We start from the raw sequence: 23,591 nt of genomic DNA on the forward strand, positions 1-23,591 counted from the left end.
AGAATGGGGTATATTATTAGGATGAAAGTTGTAGTGAAGGAGAGAACGAATGACGAGGGTAGATTCCAAATGTAGTAATGAATAACAAAGGAATGTGATGTGTACATATGCTTGTGTAAGATGTTGTTTAAAGATGAGAGGTTACTGTCGTAGGATGAAGATCTATGTTGATATGATAATTGTTGAATGGTGATGATGAATGATGTAATAAATGATGTTTGTGAATGATGAGTAATGCTGATGATGCATCTTGTTTAGGGCGACGAGTAAATGATGAAGTGGGTTATGTTGCTAGTAAGACTAAAAACATTGGGTAAGGTCGGTGGTGATAATAACAGTGAGAAAAGATATCCAGTTAACTAAGGTTTATAGGACGATAATTTAATAGAGCAAATAGTGTGGATACATGGTGAGTCTAAAAACACACTATTTAGTAAAAAGGGGTATAAGACGATGATAAAATGGGATATGAAGTAGGTGCTCGTCCGAGTAACTTATGAGGTTATACATAATCTCCTTAAACCAATAACGAGTTTAGGAATACCGTTAAGTGAAAGAGTAAAAGAGTGAAGGTATTTAAAGAACTTAAGATGAATGTTGGATAGTAACGTATAAGATGTAAAAATTAATAGAGAATGTAGAAGTCTAATTTAGATGATTGTAAACGATGAGCGGGTCGTTAAGCCGAAATGTAAGGGAAGATAAGGAGTTGTATATTAAGTAATGAAATATAATAGGAATGATGATAATGATGAATAAGACGGTGATCGATTAGAAAGGAGCAAGATGGATATGAAAGATGATAAGAGTTAATAGTTATAATGGTTGACGATAATAATAACAACTAGTATCGAGAGAATGAAACCTTGGATTATAATATAGTCTTAGTGAGGGAAGTTGCTGAAGTAGAAATTAATGTTAAGGTGAGATAATAACTTTGAATTAGAACGGAGTTAAGAATTAGGGGAATGGGTGATGCATAGATGACTACGAACACGAGACCAAAGTAATAAGATATAAAGTTGTTTTATTGAGAAGAATAAGTATGAAGGAGTTAATGACGATGGTGAGGTACGACCTAGTTGTAAAGAGAGGAGACGTTATATGTAATGGTAATGAACAAGTAATATCTTAAGACTATGAATGAGGAATAGAGTATGATATCAGGATAAAGTATATAGATGGCCTAGAATAGATGAGAGAATAGAGCACGTCTGTGAGATGAATAATACAATAAAATAAAGGGATGTTGACGTACAATGAGTCACACGTAAGGTGTAGATTAATGAAAAGATAGGATGGGGATATAAACGGATGATAGAGAGTAATGATGAGGAGCCCTACAACTGTGACAGATATTGATGACGATTAATATTATATATAGTTAAAAAAATTACTATGATGGGAAATGATTTTGTTATAATAGAATAATGATGAGAATGACGTTGTGTATGTTGTTGTGATCATGATATTGTTGATGTTTATTTATGATGATGATGAGAGTGGTGATGATGTTTTGTGTGCTTGCATTAGAGTCGTGCATTTTAGTGGGAGTCTTGCATTAATATGTGGGCTATGTGATTGAGTGTATACTTGTAATACTTGTTGATTTTAATTCTACGCGTCAATTTAGAGTCTAGAGCATGATGTGTTGCATTGTTATGTAGTGAAGTCCAGTAACATACGTCTGACAAATTATGCAGTGAAACTCTAGTAACATACCTCTGGCAAATTATGTAGTGAAAGTCCAGTAACATACCTCAGGCAAAATATGCAGTGAAAGTCCAGTAACATAACTCTGGCAAAATGACGAGTAGGTGTGGTACCACATTCATATAGGTCGATAGGAGAGTCCATATGCATATATATGATGATGTTTTGTGCTTGGTGGTTGTAAGTGTGTAAATGATGTGTGTATTGAATTGTCAAAAGAAGAGATTATACATAATAACTGTTGAGAGTGAAGATATGGTGGAGATTATATTATTCTGATATTTCTTTGATATGTGTGTTTTTCCCTATTATTTTGTTATGGCAGGATTTCTCACCCCTTATTTTGTTGTGTTGTTTTGTGTATGGTGGTTGTACCTTGAGTACAGATACTCAGGTTGACAAGGAGTAGCTATGGGACGTTTTAGAAGGTGGAGATGAGGGGATGCCCTCCGTTTAGTTCTGTTATTTAATAGGTGAATAAGCATGTAGTCGCTATGAGCTCTGATATTGTAACACTAGGGTTGGGGATGACGATTTAATTTTTAATTACATTTCGAGTTGAATCTTGGAAACCTTGTTATGTTCCTATTTATGATTATTGAACGACAAGTATGAATTTATTAATGTGATCAGTGAATAATTTTCTTCTTCTCTAGTGGATTTATTTTAAAAGAAAACAATTTATTGTTATTTTGTGATATAATGTCGAGTTTTGTAACATCCTCACTACTAAATATATTCTATTTATTTAATAATTATCGTAGGGAAATAGGGTGTTACATTTTGCATGGTGGGGCATCGACCTTCTGGGACCATTCCCTAAAGCCACCGGACAGCTGAAATACCTAGTGGTCGCCATCGACTTCTCAACAAAGTGGATCGAAGCCGAACCACTGGCTAAGATCACAGCTAAAAACGTACTCCGTTTCTTCAAAAGAAACATCCTAACGAGGTTTGGAGTACCGGCTCTAGTCGTATCCGACAATGGTACACAGTTCACGGACCAAAGGTTCCAGGACTACCTAAGGAACATCGGCATAAAACAAAGCTTCACCTCCGTAGAACACCCTCAAGCCAACGGCCTGGCCGAGGCCGCAAACAAGGTCATTCTAAGAGGGATGCGAAGAAGGCTGGACACGGCCAAAATGAAGTGGGCTGAAGAGTTACACGCGGTCCTCTGGGACTATAGAACTACTCCCCACTCCACCACTGGCGAGTCACCTTTTTGGCTCACTTACGAGATGGAAGCAGTCATACCAATTGAGTTGACAGAACTCACTTGGCGAACTGACGCCAACACCGACTTCTTGACCAACACAGCCAATCTGCGCAAAGAGCTCGAATTCGTCGACGAAGTCAGAATAAACGCTACCTTGCGGGAGGCAGCACTAAAGGCAAAAATCGCTGCTCGCCACAGCAAGAGAGTCAGAAAAAGGGAATTCGAAGTCGGCGATCTCGTTCTTCGGCGAAACCAAAAGGATACCGAAGAAGGGAAATTAGCCGCCAACTAGGACGGGCCCTTCAGGATCTGAATGAAGACCGGAACGGAAGCTTACGGACTCAAAGACCTCCATCAAAACGCAATTCCAAGGACTTGGAATGCAGAAAAACTCAAAAAGTATTACACTTAGATGGCAGACAACGCGAATTTACTCTAATGTACATACTCAGTTCTACGTAACGAACTTCTCGCTCTCCAACGAGCAAATAAACGGAAGAGGAAAGTCGTGCCACTCAAAATCCAAAAAGAAAAAGGATGAGAGAAATTCTCTCACTCCTCAGTATGTACGCTTATCGTTGCGACATCACTGCTCGGCATGTTAGGTAGAACCCCAGCTCGCGATGGGTGATTCACGCCTCAGTGCGTTGAACTTAGTACGATTTCTTCGTTCATCCGCTGTTACACGTCCGAAACATAACTTTGGACACACATTCAGATAAACGATCTCTTGGAAGTGCAATACTTCTAACTAATTCCCCACGTAAACAGTTGGAAACCTCCTGCCCAAACTCTTCCTTGCAAAACAACGCAAAGGTAAAACTTTCCAAACAAAATTACTTGGGAAGAAAAGGGAAAAACTTTGATTTCATCAAGTCAAAGTGATAAGAAGCCAGGCGGGCATGCTAAACTCTCCAGTCATTAAATCACTTCGTCGAAATAATGACTGCGGGGGGTAGTCCATCCCACCACAACAAAAAGCACTTTGACTTAAAAACCTCACACTTCAAAAGCGAGTAACAATACAAGACGAACAACTAAGAGCATACGAATTATTGCAGTCTGTGAAACACACAAGATAGATAGTTCGCTCTCAACAAATACTTCAAACGGTAATAAAAAGCCTCACACGACTAGCAATCAAATTCAAAATATTATACTTGAAAGCAAATCATACATTTCAGACAAGTGTAATTGAGAATAATGCAACTATATTATAAAAAGTGCTAAAAACCACTAAGGGCGCACAATGTCATTACAAACTTGGTTGTTGAAGAAAAATTAATTACAAAGGCCACATCAGGCATGGGCGTCATCAACATGCCCATCATTTTCTTCCAGGTCGGGGGGCGGAGTAGTCACGTCGTCTTTCACCTCACTGAGGGGATGAATTCCTTCGACGTTCAGCTCGATACCCAGGTTCACCACCCTCAGCTGAGCCACGGCCCGATCGAAGCCAAGCCAGACGGCGTCCACCAAGCTTCCTTCCAGCTCACCAATCCTGTCCACAAGGCCGGCACGCCGCAGGACCCCAAGGTCTTCCGCCTCATCCTCTCCAGGGAGGTCCGCCTTCTTCAGAGCTTTCTCCAAGGACGCCTTCTCCTCAGCAGCTTCCATGAGGAATCGGTTGCTTGCTTAAGAGCAGTATGAGCCTATGACGGTTGCTCCTTCAGGACAACCAGTTGACGGTCACGCTCTTCCGCGACAGACCTCTTGCTCCTTTGATCCTTCTCAAGAGCAGCAACCTTAGCGGTCAGAGCATCCCTCTCCCGCACCAAAGCATCGACCCGAATCTCACCCTCAAGCGAAGCATTGTTCAGGGCAGCAGCGACCTCCAAGGCCTTCATAGTGTCAATAACCCCGTCGGTTATTGCCTTACTCCGGCCAGCGGGGCCTAGATCCTGGATAATCTTCAGCTCAGGGTCATCCAAGAAAAGGGTCGACTTGGGACCGCACAGCTCCGGTTCAGACCACACCTTTGGAAGCTGGAGGAAGTCTCCTTTCTCAGAGCGGACAAGAACGGCCTTGATCGGCGTGATTGGGCCCTCGGAAGACACTATCACCCTCTGCCTCTTCGCAGAATCCTGCACCAGCTCCTCAAAAGGCTCATCACCTTCCAAGTCCACCACATGACCAGAGGTTGAGCCAGGGCCAGAACCAGCTACAAGGTGGTCCAGAGATTGAACGTTCTTGCGCTTCTTCTTGGCCGAGATTTTCTTACTCGCCGCATTCACTAGAGCCCCCAAATCTTTCATTTTTCCTGCAACACAAAGATAAGGAAATTTTATCAGTTAGGGGAAACAAAGCAAGAATGTGGCAAGAAAGCAAGCAGTCGAAAACCAAAAAGAAAGTAAACTACCAAGACAGGCTTCAAAATCCTCAGAAGTCAACAACTCATAAGTATTGATGAGGCAGGGCTCTGTTACTGGGGTCCCATCCGCACTCATCACAGGGTTCCCCCGTTTATCAGTCTTAACCCTCCGCGGGAGAGACTGAACGAAGGCCCAAAGTTGTTGACGCAAGAGTCTCTCTTCATCAGTGAGGTTAGCCATGGTTTGGCCAAAGTCCCTCGGCTCAAAAACAAAATGGTCCTGAGACTAGCATAAATGGAAGAAAGGACGACGCTCCTGAACGCCATCCTTCGCGACCTCCAAGAGGTTATTTAAGGCAGCCACGCTTCTCGGCCGAACCAAAAAGAAGCGCTCTTTGAAGCTCCGAACCTTCCTAGCAAAAATCTCAAACATTTTCTGGGTCTGGCGAAAGGAAACCCAATCCGCGCCCCGTTGCACGGTGAAGAAGGATAATAAGACATTTTTAGAAGCAGGGATGGGAAGGTAATCGCACAACAATTCGAAGGCCCTCATGAAGGCGTAAGAGTTCGGATGGATCTGGGTGGGTGACAGCTTGGTCCAACGAAGAACTTCTCGCTGGAAGTTGGAGAAAGGGAGCCGGAAACGCATGTCTTTAAAAACCACTTCATACATGGGAAAGACATAGTTTTCATGGGTGGGTGACAACCCTTCACATACAACTCTACTTCCCTGAGGCGTTCCTACGGTCCAGATTTGATCGAACCATTCATCTAAGGGCCCTGATCTTTCGTAGCGGTTCATGGAACATCAGGATTGAATCAACGGTTATGATGACACATCGAAAACACAAACCGAGAACACTCTACAGACTATAGGTACTCAAGTACTACAATATCCTTTACACGTGTCATACAGAAACCAAACGTCATGTCCCCTCAGTTTCTCCCTTGAAACGTAGGCATTAATTGCGGAATGACATTCGACCAAACTCTCTGGCGAGGGAATCTTTCCGTATGATCTTGCGTGCCGAACTTCAGGATGCCGAACATGACCCATCAAACCTGGCGAATCCACTCAAGTGTAGGACGAATGGAGCCAGGGAAAAATGAGCCCGCTCACTTAACCTTCTCAACACTCCAGGCCGTCCTCGCAAGCTACCCCTTAGGTCAACAAAGTCTCCAAATCTGCCGAGTGAAACTCTCTTTAGCCGCCAACAGAAAAGATGCCCGACAGCAAACACCCTCCGGTGGTCGGTCGCGAATGATCAAACGCCCGCACTTAAGTCATCGCTCTTAATCAAGAGCAACGACTTGAGGGGCTACTGCTCTGGACTGGCCAAAAGGACCTTTGGCCCATTACTTAGGCCCAATACAATCCAAAGCCCAAACTCCACGTTTGGCAGCATTAGTTGCGACACACCCCCTCTCCGCGAGGGGGGTGCACGGAGCGAACGAGACCGGTTCAAACGAACCCCAACGTCTCTTTGTACATTATGCACGTTCCCGCAATAAACTCTCTAGCGGTTACACTTCCCACGATTTCGTAACCGCCAAAACCAGGTGTGCCACCACAACGGCTCTGCAGCCCTCCACCTCTATAAATAGGGGACTCAATGCAGTCCCCAAGGCAGAATCTCACTCTCCCTCTAAACCCTCACTCTCTGATCTCTACTGACTTGAGCGTCGAAGTGCGTGCAGGTACACACCCCCCATCCGCTCCAAGGGGCATTCTGAAGCATTCCACCACCGTCACAACCACCGCATTCAAAGCACCGGCAGTCACCTTCTGATTAGGTACAATCAGTATCTAATCTAGGGTTGCACCTACTACAGAAATAAACTAAGGAATTCCTAATAAAACTTAATAGCGAACAAAAGATAAATAAAATAAAAACGACATTATGTTAAATAAATTTCAAAAAAATAAATAAATAGAGGTTCATCTTAGAATTCTAACCTAAAAATATTTAGTTACACATGCTAACTAAAAACAAATTACTAAAGATAAAAACATACCCTAGAAAATCAAGGAGAAGATTGAAACTCTCTTGAGGCGCATGGGGTCTTCTCTTGGGCCCAAATTCTTCGATTTTCTGTCCTTTTAGGTCTTCGTCTTCAAATAACTTGCCTTGGAACTTGGAAACCGAATTCCTCCCTGTTGTAAGTCACCTGAGGCTTCTTGAATCTTCATTCTTGGTTTTCCTAAGTCATCACAATTCTTCAGATGTTCTCGATTTGCTGATTTGCATGATTTCTTCGTGAATTACTTCCAAAAAAACCCTAAAATTGCTATGTTTCGGGAAAACTAAAATTACAAACTCAGATATAGAAAACATTACAAAAGTCTCGAGATCATAGGCAATTGTTCTAATACTCCTCCTTTTTGCTGCTAAAACCTAATGAAAATAACTGAAAAACATGATAAGAATAACGTAAGATGACCTGTCATCACCTTCCCGGCGTCGTCAAACATCCAACACTTGTGCACCAAATTGTCAAAATCATGGATCTCATGAAAGAAGACATACGGATCTCAAGTTGAAACCGACTCTCGAACTTCACACACTTGGAGACCATAGCATCTTCAGCATTGATATAAGGACAAAACCTCGACAACTCCTTAAACTTAGCGGCATGCTCCGCAACAGACATGCTCCCTTGCTTCAGCTGCATGAATTCCACTTCCTTCTTGTTTCTCAAATCTTTTGGAAAATACTTCCTCAAGAATTCACGCTTGAATCTCTCCCAAAATACAACTTTAAGAGGTTTAGTTGTTTATGGAAACGTACATCATAACAAAACAATAGATAACATACCATAGAAAAAATGAAAGGAGGAGAAATTCTGCCTTGAATCTCTGATGCATGACCCTTTCTTTGAACCAAAAATGTTTCTGAATGAATAAAATAGTGGGCTACGGTTTGTATTTATAACATTAGGTTACTTAGAAGTTAAAAGAAGAAAATGGGCATCTGCCCACCGATCTAGTTTGAAAAACAAGCAATAAGGGGTTTTTACTCGTGCCAGGCGCAGAGGCGCACATGCTAGGTGCAGCGGCGCCTGAGGCATCCCCTCAGGTGCGATTTCTTGTGTTTTCTTCCCATTTTCGATCGTTCTTTCGTCTAGAAACTCCTAGAAACTTGAAATGAATTTTCTTCACTTTTGTATTGTCTTCAACAACCTTCTAAGAACCCTTGATCTACAACTCTTCATCCTTGATCTCTCACATGATGTCTTGATTTAATGATTCCTCACTACAAAACACGCAAAACATCTATGGAGTTGCATGGTCAAGGATAAAACTGAATTACAACGACTCGAGTGAAAACAATAAAATATGTTCCTCAAACCATTGACAGCTCGTCTAACTCTCATCTTATTTGTCTTCAAATGCAAAGAAAAAGTATTAAAAACATGGCCAAAAAATCATATGATGATCTGTCATCAGTTTCCTACTGCATGTAAGGGAGAATCTAAACACCCCCTCCAAAGCGAGGAATTGAGGAAAGCACACCCATCATGAGGAAAAAGAAACACTAAGCTAAAATTGACTAATCTACAAATATATCGCAGAGAGAAATATGATCCAATAACCCTGAAATCTCCATTAGAAGAGTGTAAACTCCTCGTCGTCCAACTTGAACATAGCCCGTAATTTTGGAATCTAGTTTATCGCCAAGCTCAACTTTTTTTTGAGGGATCGCCAAGCTCAACTTAAAACATTGGTTTTTTTACCCATTAATATTTTCATATGATTTATTCTTGGAACACCTTGTTCTATAAATAATTTTTAATATATTGGTTAGATATTTTTTAAACAAATTATGTAATCAATGATGCTTCTTCAATAAATGTAAATATTATTTCAGACCAAACTCTATCAAACATCATCTGCATTATAAGATAATTATTATTCTAAAACAAATTTTGAATTGAACAAAATAAATTCCACATTTGATGTTAACTTTATTTAGATGAAAAACAAAAAGAACATGTAAAGACCAAAATCAATGCTCATGTTGGGATGGGATTGACGAGCAAATCATTAATGTAGGTCTTCATTAGTCCTTCGGAATGTGTGTAGTTATCTTCATCTTTGTAAAAAACCTCAATAAAACGCGAAAGGTTGAGAACACACGTCAAAAAACTTAATGGAACTTTAGTTGGCCTAAGACATTCCTCATTTATATCTTTCCAAGCATTGTCAATTTTCTTTTGGCATTCTTGAATGGCAGCTTCTCTATCCATATCATATTCCCTCATATAACATTCCAAGTATGAAGCAACATGTCCTCTTTTTTGCTCGAACTGTTTATCATAAAAAATATACACTATGAGATACAATAGATATATCAATAGTTTAATGACTATGCAGTTACAGTGTAAAAGTCACATTTCACCATTATGTCATCTTATTATATTAACTCTTGACGGTTACAAAAATATCCACTTTGTAAATTGTAATTAAACAATTGTGTCAACCTTGTTTACAAAAATGAACAATAATTATCTCTTATATATTAGCCACAAAGAATATTGTGTGAAATTATATATTTAGATAAAAAAAATACCTCGCTAGACACAATTTCATCCCTAAGCCTGCAATGAACAGCAGCAGCATTAACAATTTTCGGATTGTTAGTTACCCAATTGAAGATATCACTTGTGGCTATGTTTCCCATTCCAATGTAAGAAGTCGTAGCCAACACCGGGTAACCACTTGATATTGTTGATGTATTCATGTACTCCTCTGTTGTTGGTATATAGTTAACATTCAACCACCTGGCCTCACTCATGTAAGCTTGGACTATATTTTTGAACTGTCATTGGCATAAAATATAGTAGTATTGTTAATAGGTTATGTACCTGAACTCCTATGTATTTTTTGTAAATATGATGTCAAATTGTATTCGAAATTTTGTTGAACTATTATCTACGGTTAATTAAACTGCCAATATATAATCTTTTGTTCAATTAAAATTACAAAAAAGCTTATTTCTGACAAAACAAAATATCGTATATTAATTGCTACAAATTGAGTTCATAAAACAATTAATAAAAAGTTTTTTAAACTAGTTTTTATGCATTGATAGTATAAATATGTTTAACATTTACATTCAATCAAATAACATCATGTTGATACTCTATAATGTCAATTTCAACAAAACTCTTAAAAATATTCTAATCACAAGATATGCTAGGATCTATGTATCTATACGAAGAATGGATGCAAATTAAATCCTAAAATTTCATTCTGATAACAAGATAACATTGAAAATGAAATATTTGTTTGTTTGTTTAATAAATTAAATCAATAAAAGAAAAAAAAATTAACAATAAAATAAAACTCTTACTTCTTTTAAGAAGTGGTTAATGGCGTATAATCTTCCTTCTTTCTTCACTTCTTGCTCTATTTCTTCATAAACATCCAAGAGTGGTTTATAGAGAAACTTCATGTAATCCGGAAGATCATCCAAACAACTAATATCCCACCTAAAATTCATTTTCATTACAATATTAATTGTTACACTTTTGTTGACAAAATTAGACCGTGTATAAATATATGATAAAAAAAAGTCTATTTTACTTTTAAAAAAAATAGAATTAGCAACCACCTAAAAGTTATTATTTAATTTTATCATCACTTAATTTCAATACTTAATTACAGATAAATTTCAAGTTTTTCTATCTCTAAATTTTGGTTGCTTATTTGATTATTTTTTCTATTGAGTTTATATGATGTGCTAACCTTTCAATTGCCTTAGTAAAAAGTTCTAACTCATCAATTGTTCCGTATGCATCATACGTGTCATCAATGTATGATAAAATGGAGATTACTTTTGCCATCATTTTCCTTGCTTGACAATATTGAGGCTCAAAATATACCGTCATAACCCAAAAGCAACATTCTACTACTCTGTCCCGTGCATAAGGTAGTTTTTTAGCAATGTCCAACTCCTTCCACCACCTATATATAAAGACCAAAAATATTATAGGCAATTAGAGTAGTTAGTTTTTGAATTCAATTTAATTTTAAATTAAGGAGGGTGTGGATATAGTGCTTACTTGCAAATGTTTCCAAATTCCTTTTGATGTAGGCTTTGGAGCATATTAAAATCCAATTTTGCCAACGTAAGTAGAATTTCATTATGGGATGAATCTTGCTCATAGATGGAAATGTAGCTTCTTGCCTCTAGCCTAGGCAAGTTTTTGCGCAGAGGATGTCTTAAGCCATATTTGACTTGTGTCGCAAGAGAAGGACTCAATTGGGTTGCAATTGACTCAAGGTGGCCAGAAGTAAAAGCCAATGCCTCTTCCAAAATTTTCTCACCATGAATCATCATATGTGAGGCTTCATACAAGTTTAACATGCCCTCAACATCTATGATCAATGTTTCATTAAAATTTCCTTGCTTGTCCTTGAATTGGTTGAATACATCTAATATTTTTATTAGAAAACCACGACAATGTTGAACAATCATTAGAGATGTTTTAATTTATAAGTATACGTAAATAAGAAACTAAAACAAGATTAAAAAATTCAATAAGCAATTAAGATAATGTATAGTGTGGTTCTAGAGTATGAAAAAGGTTCTTCCTTAATAAGATGGCTACCCTATAGGTAAACCGGCCTAATGATATCAAAAATATAATTATGTAAAGAACCGAGGATAACATTACACGGATAATGGGTTGTTTAATATGGATCCGATCCTACGATGATCCTTCCTATTTTATGTAAAAACAATCATCTTTTTTTTTTTTTAATGCAAGAAAAAGTTAAATACTTATGTTATTCTTTAATTTTTAGTATTATAAAACTCTCGTTGTTACTAAAAATGTAAAGGTCTATACTTAAACCATTTTTTAGATGTTTATATTAGCTACTCCCCATGATCAAAGTTAAAAAATTATGTTGTAAACTAAAGTATTAATTTGACGATTAGAATTTAAAAAAAAAAAAAAAAAAAAAACTAAAAACTACCACACAAGTTTGTTTTACTCAATAGTGATCCAAATTAAAATATAAAAAATGAATCATTAATATAAATAAGTGGAGATATAAATACCAGGTGAAATGTAAAGACCATGTTGCCTCAACACCCTAAATAGCACAGAAATAGAATGAAGGTTGCCTTTGAGAGTTATTTCTCCATTTTGAACAAAATCCTTGTGGATATCTTCCAAAACTTGATTAATTTCGTCTTCAAAATAATAGCTCACACCCAAACGACATATTGAGTCAATCAAGTTGACTTTTTTCAACAGATTCTCAATTTTTGAGACAAGCATTTGTCTAACCTCCTCTTTTAGTTTATCAATTTGCGCCGCAATATTTATATCAAATTCCTGTATGTAATCAAAACATGCATATGATTTTAAAATTAATTGATAAATGACACTTAATTGTTATTTGAAAGGATGCATTTAGTAAAAAGATCCTATATTATTGGCATTCTTGAAAATATATATATATATTACAAGGTAAATGTGAGTAACTTGAATCCCTTTGGAGTGTGCAATGTTAGTAATATTAAGTGGTTTATTAATTATACGATCCAAGTGTGGTTGGTGTGCAAATGTGTAATATCTATGTTGGAAATCCTTTTCCCTCAAAAATGTTGGAAATCCTAAAACACCAGGTTTCATTCCTATTGCTAACAAATAACCAACCCTTTGGAGTGTTTGCTATAGCTCTACCTATTTTCTCTTGGTTTTATTCTAGAGTGAAATATGAGAAAGATAGTGTTTCTAGAACTCCTTAATCACTTTTCATAACATATATCATTGTTGTTGATCTTTAAAAAAAATCATTGTTGTTCACGTAAAAAAAAAGGGCATTCTATACGTACCAAAGATTCTGAAGCATACGGAATGAAGAAGTCCCCCCAAACGCTAGGGTGGAAATCTGCAACATTTCTTTGCAAAACTGATTTCTCGTTATGAGACATACTTGAATATTCAAATGAATGGAATGCTTAATCGATGAGTGCCTCTCCTTCAACTCTATGTTTTGGTTGGGAAAACAAGAGGTCTATATCGATATTTATAGTAAGATTAAATGCATTAAATCCAACTACAATATGTACCTCCTTTCAAAAAAAAAAAACGACAATATGTACCACTAAAGTATTTATTTTAAATAAACAGAAAAAAAAAACATGTGTACATATTCAAAAAATAATAATAATTTGACCAACAAAAGTTCATTAAACACATAAAAAAATAGTATATATTTTGGTTAAGCGATGCGTCCGTAAATGGTGTGGCTTTTTTTTGACTGTAACTATTTATTTTATTTTTTTGAGAGGGACTCTAATTCTATTGTATAATATAATTTATTGCACATGTTCATATACACAACTGACTACAAAATTTAATTATTTATCATACAATGCCAAACTGAAACGCTTGGTGGGAGTACATATAATTTAATCCATACGCCTTTCCCTGTCGGCGTGCGCACACAAATTCTTTTTAGTTTTAGTGTTCTTAAACATGTGATCTCAAGTGTGTGTGTCTATATATATATATATATATATATATATATATATATATATATATATATATATATATATATAAACAAACTTGAAGGCCACCTCAAAAAAAAAAAAAAAAAAATTGAAGGCAAGCGTAACAAACTAAAAAAAAAAAACTAACGATGGGTGCAAACATATGTTAAATGTTGTTTTATTTGTTAATTTTTTAAAGGCAAATATATTTTATTTTAATTTTTAACTGAAAGAAGCTTATAGGTTTTCATTATTGATCAAACTTACTTATTTTTGTAAGTTCACGATATAAAAGATAAGGGTTAGAAGTCTTGCAATTTTTATCTGTTTGCAAAATAGCAAGTTTACCTGTTTTTGGATGCAGAAAAGTAAGCAGCGATTAGGATTCTCTGAATCCCCCTATTTATAATGTTGGATATTAAATAACAGAACGTCGTATTTTTTTATCTTAAGTAGACTATACATATGATGAGGCCGTTGGGACGTGACTAACCTAGAAGGTTGGAAGTTGCACCTATTGATCACACAGTGATTCTTACGTGTGGGGTCTATAAATCTCGGTTAACTAGGTCTATCCCTCTTAAGTCTGGTTGCACCTGTTGATCGCACGTTGATCCTTACGTGCGGGGTCTTACCGTCTCGAAAGTAATTGAAAACATAAACTTAAATTCGCATTCCAGTTTTTCCTAAGGAAGTGATGGCCAAGGTTCCATTAGTTCAGCCCATCTATGAATCTTAGGACACTCATAGCACACCCTCTCTCACTTACTTAGTAGTTCTACAAACGGGCAACTCTAATCTATGCCTACCTTACTAAGGGTTTAAGAGAATGGTTCTGTTAGGCTACGACTTATTTTCTTCAAGCATATACTTGTTTCCTTAATTACTAATGAGTTAAATCCTAAGTTTAGCAAAGTTACTACTCAGTCTTAGTAATGTCACCTCCTAAATACTTACTACTAGGATCAACTCTCTTTTGGTATCTTTCGTTAATTACTAACTAATTACTTCCTAAACAAATAATTATTAGTATAATATTATAAATATCAAGATATAAATAGCAATATAATAATAACAATGTTAGTCTCTGTCACCACCTAAGTATCTGTTCTGGACCGGCCAAAAGGACCTTTGGCCCACTACTTAGGCCCAATACAATCCAAAGCCCAAACTCCACGTTTGGCACCATTACTTGCGACACACCCCCTCTCCGTGAGGGGGATGCACAGAGCGAACGAGACCGGTTCAAACGAACCCCAATGTCTCTTTGCACATTCTACACGTTCCCGCAATAAACTCTCTGGCGGTTACACTTCCCACGATTTCGTAGCCGCCACAACCAGGTGTGCCACCAGAACGGCTCTGCAGCCCTCCACCTCTATAAATAGGGGACTCAATGCAGTCCCCAAGGGAGAATCTCACTCTCCCTCTAAACCCTCACTCTCTGATCTCTACTGACTTGAGTGTCAGAGTGCCTGCAGGTACACACCCCCCATCCGCTCCAAGAAGCATTCTGACGCATTCCACCACCGTCACAACCACCGCATTCAAAGCACCGGCAGTCACCTTCTGATCAGGTACGATCACTGGCGCCGTCTGTGGAAAATATATAAGCTTTCCCCGTTTTTATACTCCTAAAAACCAAAGCTTTACAAAATTTACACCATGGTTGCCAACGGTGCCAACACCTAGATACGAAGTGAGATACGTATCCCTTAACGGGATGGCGTGACATCTTCACCTTCACCTGTGGATACACCCAGGTAGGAACCAGCTCAGATAGTTCCTCTCCAGCAAAGACCTCTGCAGGGTCCCATGCGCCCTACAGAGACACCTGAAGATGCTACACCATTCGGTGTACTCATTGGCAACCTGATCCGCACGGTTCAACGGAAGACGTCGTTAATCGAGGAACAAAATCGACGCCTAATAGATCTGGAGCAAACGCGCCCATCAGTTTGAGCCAAACAGACTCCTTCCCCCGTACGTAGCAGAAGAGGAGGGAGCCCTCGTCGATCACGCTCCAGATCCCCACGACACTCGGTGAGCATCAGATCTCCAAGTTACACCGGGAGATCAACCAAAAGGAGATCCCCCGGCGATCTCCACCCAGGCGATCCCCTCCCAGGCGGACTCCACCTAAGAGATCTCCGCCACGCCAAACTCCCCCAGGAAGATCTCCGCCCAAACGCAAGGGGCGCTCTTGGTCATCCTCCAGTTCAGAGGACTCTCGGGATACCCGAACCGATCATAACGCTTACGGTTCGTTCACACGGCGGATCCGGGAAGCTCCTATTCCCCGTGGACTGGAGAAGCCTCCACAAATGGACTCGTACGACGGCACAACCGACCCGGACTAGCATATCGAGAACATAGAGGCGGTTCTCACCTACCGGTCGGTGCAAGGCGCCGTCAAATGCAAGCTTTTCGTCACTACCCTGAGGCGAGGAGCTGTTACGTGGTTTAAGAACTTGCGGAGAAACTCCATCAACTCATGGAGCGACCTCTGTCACGAGTTCACAACCCATTTCAACGCGTCTAGGACGCAACCAAAAATGGTGGTTTCCCTCGAAGCCATCGTCCAAGGAAGAAACGAACCCCTCAGATACTACATTGAGAAGTTCAACAAAGAAGCCGTTCAAGTACGGGGTGAAGGGACTTAAAGAGGGTTTTTTCAAAATTTTAATCCTCTTTGCGGAAGAAATCCCATTGAAACGGATCTTGATTAAATCATTAATCACAAATCAAACAGAAACTTAAAATTCATGTGTTTACCTCTTGAAGAGCAGAACCTTTGTAGCTGAACAGAACTTCTCAGATGACCGGTGCTAGCCAATTCCAACGGAGATTCAGAGAGAATAGGTTTAGATAGTGGCGGCTAGGGTTTCTAACTTTTAGAAATATTTTAAGTGTTTCAACAAAAAAATTTCTCTAATGCTTCAACACAAGGGTTCTACTTATAGAACCACTTGTGTGGTCAGCAAGTCAAGCACTTAAGTACACCGTACCATACGGTGCACCGTATCTCACTTAAACACACCGTACCTTACGGTGGACCGCGTTTCTCTATTTTTCGTAAATTAAATAATAAAGTCATATTTAATTATTTAATTACTAATTAGTCTCACTTATTTATTTTATAAATAAGTCTTACTTATTTATCTCTCTCATCTATCTGTCCTTTGTGTGTGACCCTATAGGTTCTCATAACGTTGGCAATAATATTAAATCACATATTTAATATTATAAACAGTGAGCGGTATCTAGCAACACATCACTGCTACCCAAGTGACGAGAATGTCATGTGATCTGACAAAACCTTTCTGTGATAATGATTATGTGTATAATTACCCTTTTGCCCTCATGTCTATATTGAACACAAGGCATAGACCGTGTCATCCTTGTCTAGTTCAATATTGGGCCCATAGACATTTTTCCTGTTATGTAGGAGGGGCAAATTCCATCTAGGTCACTCATGTCCCTCAGCATGATTCATGGAGTACCCATCAACCAACTTTATAGTCAGCCTGTTACGGACAATGTTTGAATGGTGACAAAGCATTCGACTCCAACATCTAGGGTACATAGTGGTTTCAGGTCGAACGGTGGAATACACCACTATCACTATGAGAATATCTAATGACACTTTTCATAACTTTTACTATGTAGTATTCTCATGGCGGGTCAATCCAATATAAATATTACTCCTAATATTTATATCTATGTGAAGACTTGATAACTTTTTATCCATGATTTGTGAGATGTGATCATCAGTCTACCCACATAATAGTCTCTATGCTTTAATGATATCCCACTTCTCAATAAAGCTTGACTACGGATACTTTAAGAATAGTTTCCTTATGTTTAACGGGGTCTCACAATTAAGTTATACTTAATGTTCCATTAAACGGACTAACTATTCTAGGGACTTTATTATTTTGAAACAAGACAAAATCAATAAAGAAATGCCTTATTATTTATATATTCACAATATATATTTATATCAACATCATGATACAAAGCCAAACCCAATCAATATAGATTGACTATTAGGGCTTATTCCAACAATCTCCCACTAGCACTAAAAGCCAATCAAATATTAACTCAATATCTATTGGTCAAGTGTTAGCATCAAGCTCACTATGGGCAAGATACTCTACTAGAAGATAAGGAACTCTTTCCTATGTTGGTAGGTTATACTTCTTTCAATTTCCACTTTCGATCTTCTATCAAAAAGCAATTGAAGTGTCAAAGTATACATTTGGATCATTGGTGAGATCAAGTTTTCATTGCTCGCAAGAATTAAACCCATTTTACCTCAGACGAGATCAATGGAATCCGCCACGCAAGAAACACATGTTTTCACTCAGCTATGAGCTAAACAATCCAAATCATATATATTTGACATCTGTAATAGAAACAACAACTATCTGAAGCTTGTACTTTTACAAATTTCATAGGTTATATCCTAGCATAACATTTATTCCAAATTACGATCTGGATATACTGTACACCGATATGAAAGTCAACATCACTGTAACGCATTTACAATGTTTCTTTCATCCGTGTTCAAGAAACAATCCATAGTCCTTTAAGACATCCATGGATATTCTTGAAGGTATTCTAGTGTCGACCACTTGTTATACCCTAATTTTGGACCTAAAAATACTTGTCCAATTCTTCTTTTCTTGCATTATAAGTCATTTGATATGTCTCTGATCAATTGCATCTTTCTCTGCATTTTATTTCAATGTTATTTGCAAAATTTACATGCAAGGGTATTTTAGTCATTTCCTGCATTTAACTCATTTTAATCTTTGAAAATCGTTTGGGTCTTTCAAATTGGTTTGTATAAGTCCTTGTTTCAATCTCATGTCAAAATTCACTTCAAAAATATCAGTTAAGTCATTTTTTAGTCAGTTTAGCCCTTAGGGGCATTTTAGTCATTTCCTATGCTAAAATTTCTTGCAGTCTTTTAAAATTTGTTTGAGTCCTTTCAAATAGTTTGAATAAGTCTTCATTGCAATTCTATGTCAAAATCCCTTTTAAAATTGCATTTGAAGTCATTTTTGAGTCAGTTTTGCCCCTAGGGGCATTTTAGTCCTTTCACGTGTTAAAACCCTGTTTAAATTCTAAAAATTGTCTCTGAGTATTTTAATTCGCTTGTATAAACTCTTGCTTTAATCCCTTGTTAAAAAATCATTTTAAAATTGCATTTGAGTCGTTTTTAGTCGTTTTAGTCCCTAGGGGCGTTTTGGTCATTTCACATAAAATTGCTGATTCATTTTAATCCGCTTTGTTGTTTTTAATCGTCTCGCTTTACGTTAATTTTCAATTTACTTTTTTAATTCAATTTTAGTTTTAATTTTCATTTTAGTCCGCGCACTTTGGTTATTTACGTTTTAATCCCTTTTAAGTTTGTTAGAGTCCAAGTGCCACGTGTCCAAATGTTATTGGTCCTTAAGAGTTTGTTACAAGTCCAGTGCCATGTGGCGTTGTTTCATTGGTCCATACATTCCCACATCACCTATAAATAGGTCAAAGCCTTGGTCAAAAGAGAGAACTAATCATTTTTTCACACTAATCATTTTTTTTTACCAACTAATTATTCAATCATTTTCACAAAATTCCAAAAAGTTCTTTTCCCTCATTTTTCTTCCCCACTTTCTCTCTCCTCTAACAACCTTCAACCACCAACCTCCATAGCCAAAACCTTGAAACCTCCATAGCCAAAACCTTGAGACCTCCATAACCAAACCTTCAAGAACATTCATCTTTTTTTTCCAGTAATTCGAATACCACATCAACACAACAATCCTCGCCACTGTTCATCATAAAGCCATTTTACGAACTCAAATCATCTCATGTGGCAACAATTTCACAAGTTCATCACCTTCAACCTAACCGATTCACACTATCACACATAAATCGGTTGAAGCTGCAAATCAACAACACCTAAGCCTACGCGGCCGAATTGACCTCTACCGCAAACAAGTCTCAACAACACGGCCGATTTACAGCGGAACAAACGGCGTTGGAAGGAGGCGAGGGAAGAAGAATCCAGGTCGTGAACTGAGGGAAGAAGAAGCTTGAAGCATTTTCGAACAGAAATCCAGCACCATTCCGATCGTCCTTCAAAACAGTTCCGTTGAAAATCAAGAACTCGTTTTCAAAGCGAAAGCAGGAACAAAAACCGTCCAGAATCGATGCTTAAAACCAAATGGAGAAGAAGGAAGATTTGCACTCGATTTTGAAGGCAGAAGGAAGAAAAGTGAGCAAGCTGCGCCGATCTCGCAAATCTTCAAGCTAGGTAACGATTCTCAGCTGTCTTTTTTATCTCTTTTTCTCTTGAAGTTTTGTGCTGCAACTTTGAACCTAGATGTAGCCAATTTTAGCGTTTTTCCTTGAAAATCTGTTACGAAAATGAATAGAGGAGGAGAGGAGAATCGTTTTGATGTGAAAAGTTTGGGAAACGGCGGAGTTTTCAAACTCCGGCACGGTGGTGCATCACCGGCCACCGTGCCGGAAAATTGCTTCTCGTCGGAGAAGAAGGTGTTTAGGCGGCGGCGCTGTCTGCCATAGAGAGAGAGAGAGCGTGAGTTTTTTTTCTGTGAAAGAGAAGGAGAATTTCAATGGCTTTTTTTACAGCAACATATCCTTATATATTCAGCCCATGGTTGAACCCATGCTCCATACCCATGCCCATGATCCATTGACCCGCTCCACTACCCAACACCAGGCCTGGTCACTTCCTTGGGCCTATAACTGTCTGTGCGTTACACTGCTATACGCACCCCTCTCCCTGTTCGTCTCAATGGCTTTTTTTGCTATTTTCACCCCCTGTGTATGAATTTTATGTGATAAAACTCCCAAAAAAATTCCTATTGATTTTCTTGATGATCTTTGATTGTTTCTTTATATTTCTTGCATGATTAATATTGGAAAGGTATGTGAAAAATATTTTACAATATGATCTAATACTTTTGTTCAATTTTTGTGCAAATTTTTGTTAAAAACTTTGAAGATGTTGTGGACTTTTCTTGTAAGTAATTTTGGTGTTTGAGGACCGCCTTTTGGAGCGAAATTACGTGTTAAAACCTACTTCGAAAATAATGGGGGTTTGTTTGTCATTTTTGCCACTTCTAGTCAAAACTTTTGTGAATTTTGTGATGTGTTTTTATCCTTGAATTTTGGTGCATAATTGTGGTCATGGATATGTGTTTTTTGAGTGAATTGGCCTCTTGATTTTGTATATACTTGCTGTTTGGTTTGATTTCTTATCATGGATTTTGTACTATGTGAATAATGTGTATTTCTTGTGTCAAATGAAGTGCAAATAGGCTTGGAAATACTATGATTGTATTGCATGCTAATGTCCCTTAATTTCTCACATCATGATGAATTTAAAACCTTTGGAATTTTACCATTAATGTGAGGATTCTAGGCCTTAGTTTTGCATTAGAATTTTAGTAATCTTTCAAGTACTATTTCATCATGTTCTTTGATTAAGTTCTTGGTTATCTCTTTGTTAATCTCTAGTTACCTTAATTCTCTTTGCTTGTTTCAATTTCTTTTCTATATTTTTGTGCTACTAACCCCTTTTCTTTCATGTTTCATGAGCATAGTTCATCCTTCAATTTTAGTTTAATTTTCTTACAATTTACAATTCATGCAATACTTAGAATGTAATACTTAAGAAATTCTTGTATTTTACTTTCATGCAATTTCAATTTCTTGGCAAAGAGGCCATAGAATGTATCTAGGCCAATGATGTAAAGGACAATGGACTCTAATGATGTACACCGACACAAGCACCGACACATGCACACACATCAGTATATAGTTAGAATATGCATGTTTAGATGTATGTTTAGGATTGTATGTTTAGATGAATGTTTAGGCTTTATACTTAGAAAAACTCATTTTCCAAAAAATATGAACAATATCACTCAAATATTTTTCAAAATAAACCTTGGGATCAAAATCCCATTGATTTTCCTTTTCATTTTCTTAATCAAATTCCAATAAACCTTAATCATACTTTGACTTGTTTTTTGCAAATGACTAATTCAACCTCACAATTTCCCAATCTCATGCCCTTGAGGCCTCTTTTCCTCATTCTTAAAAATTCCAATTTTCAAACTTAAAATCGACCAACAAAAACATTTTTGGAAGAGAACTACGGTGGATTTGATCCCTTAAACGGGTACGTAGGCAAGGAACAAAATTCCTTCAATTCAAATAAAATAAAAATTCGAACACATTCTTCTCCCTCCAATTCTTCACTTAGAACATTCTTAGGTTTAATAAACATTTTCAAAATAGCATTTAAAAATAAAGCGCGCGCGTAGAACTTAAAGACGGTTCCTATAGGTTACTATAGTCGTTATGGGTGCCTAACACCTTCCCGTAGCGAAAACAACTCCCGGACCTCGATTCTCAAGGGTTTTGCTTACTTTTTCCCTTCCCAAGAAAAAATAAGATATCACCGGTTTAAAAGGTTCAAACGTAATCAATGTTTGACACCCGAAAACCAAGATAAAACAGCTGGCGACTTCACTGGGGACATTCGATAGTTACGCCTAGTCTTTATTTCCACGCTTGCGCTTGTATTTTTTTACTTGCTTCTTTTACTTGCTTTCCTATGTGAATAAATGTTTAATTTCTTGCAAACGTGTGGGGTGAGAATATCAAAAGTCCTGCACCCGGGCTGAGTGAACTTAGGATTTAGGAGGGATATAATCGACAATTCATTCCGGGGGTTGCCTCGTGTTTTGGATTATGCGATCAATCCCACATAGCTAAGGCATTTTGGAGGTGATGTTGTCGGCGCGTGTTGTCGCGTTTAGGCACTTTACTTCTAATTGTTCTATGACGCTATGAACCGTAGATAACCAAACCCATCCATGGCCATTTTTTTTAGGACGTAGTGCGGAGGCTAAACCGAGTGTTGTCTCGAGTTTTAGTCGTCACGCGATACTACACTCAAGTTAGACCTTCTTATGTATAATCATGGAGCGAGTGTTGTCTCGTGACACCGTGATATACGTCGGAGAGGTTGCGACTTGGGAACCTTTTAGAACCCGGTTACTATCTCCTAAAGCCCTAGTTTCACCGGACACCGTGTCCACCCGTGACTCCTCGACTTTGAGCTTCAACCCACCATGTTTTCTCCGAACTTGAACATAATCATGCATTCATGCATACATGCATAAACTTTTTTCCATGCATTTATCAGAGGACTTAGACAAGTCATCTTTTGAACATCACAGATGTGAACACCAAGTGATACCATCTCAACTAAACTTTTAGTTTTGCTCAAGATTTTCAAATAAAACCGTGTTTCTCCGTGATGTTCACAACCACTTTGACAAAGTCCTCTGACAAAAAAAAGAGAGTCTTTTTGCATTTGCATATCATGCATCATATGCATCATTCATCAGTCACAAATGGCTTCCCGTGCTCATTGTCTCCTGGTTCCTCTGCCGCAGTCTGAAAAGTGGCTCGTGCTCGTAAGGTTTACCAACCAGATAGAGTTCATCAAACAAGATTGTGCAAGAGAAGAAACATGGCTAACCTTGAGGAAGAGAATGCCAGCCCCTCGGGCCAGCCCATTAAAGAGTCTAATCTGGACGAAATTCTGAGGCTTATCAAGAAGAGTGACTACAAGATTGTTGACCAACTGCTGCAAACCCCGTCAAAGATATCCATCCTGTCTCTGCTCATGAGCTCAGAAGCTCACAGAAAAGTGCTAATGAAGATACTAGAGCAAGCTTATGTTGACCACGAAGTCTCTGTGGATCAGTTTGATGGGATAGTGAGTAATATTACCGCC

The 23,591-nt window shown here is 38.0% G+C and overlaps 2 protein-coding genes across 3 annotated transcripts; both read right to left on the minus strand.

Annotated features, from left to right (window-relative positions):
- Positions 1–4,231: 4,231 nt before the first annotated feature.
- Positions 4,232–4,549, minus strand: LOC146916973 (uncharacterized). The gene has a single exon (XM_085721785.1). The coding sequence runs from the start codon at positions 4,547–4,549 to the stop codon at positions 4,232–4,234; it is 318 nt and encodes a 105-aa protein (XP_085577911.1).
- A 4,570-nt stretch (positions 4,550–9,119) lies between these two features.
- On the minus strand, positions 9,120–13,265 carry LOC146916974 (putative terpene synthase 2). Of its 2 annotated transcripts, none has more exons than XM_085718830.1 (7): positions 13,097–13,265; positions 12,314–12,593; positions 11,310–11,682; positions 10,993–11,211; positions 10,598–10,736; positions 9,815–10,063; positions 9,120–9,551 (listed from the first exon to the last, which is right to left on the minus strand). In XM_085718830.1, exons 1-7 carry the CDS (start codon positions 13,193–13,195, stop codon positions 9,258–9,260), a joined length of 1,653 nt encoding a protein of 550 aa, XP_085574956.1. In that variant the 5' UTR covers positions 13,196–13,265; the 3' UTR covers positions 9,120–9,257. The 2 variants fall into 2 exon arrangements, with proteins under 2 accessions (XP_085574956.1, XP_085574957.1); XM_085718831.1 differs by having other exon boundaries at positions 9,348–9,537; positions 13,097–13,264.
- Positions 13,266–23,591: the final 10,326 nt, after the last annotated feature.

Source organism: Medicago sativa, chromosome 6, assembly GCF_051527215.1.
Source record: "Medicago sativa cultivar Bolivia chromosome 6, Bolivia_mono, whole genome shotgun sequence".
Lineage (NCBI taxonomy): Eukaryota > Viridiplantae > Streptophyta > Magnoliopsida > Fabales > Fabaceae > Medicago > Medicago sativa.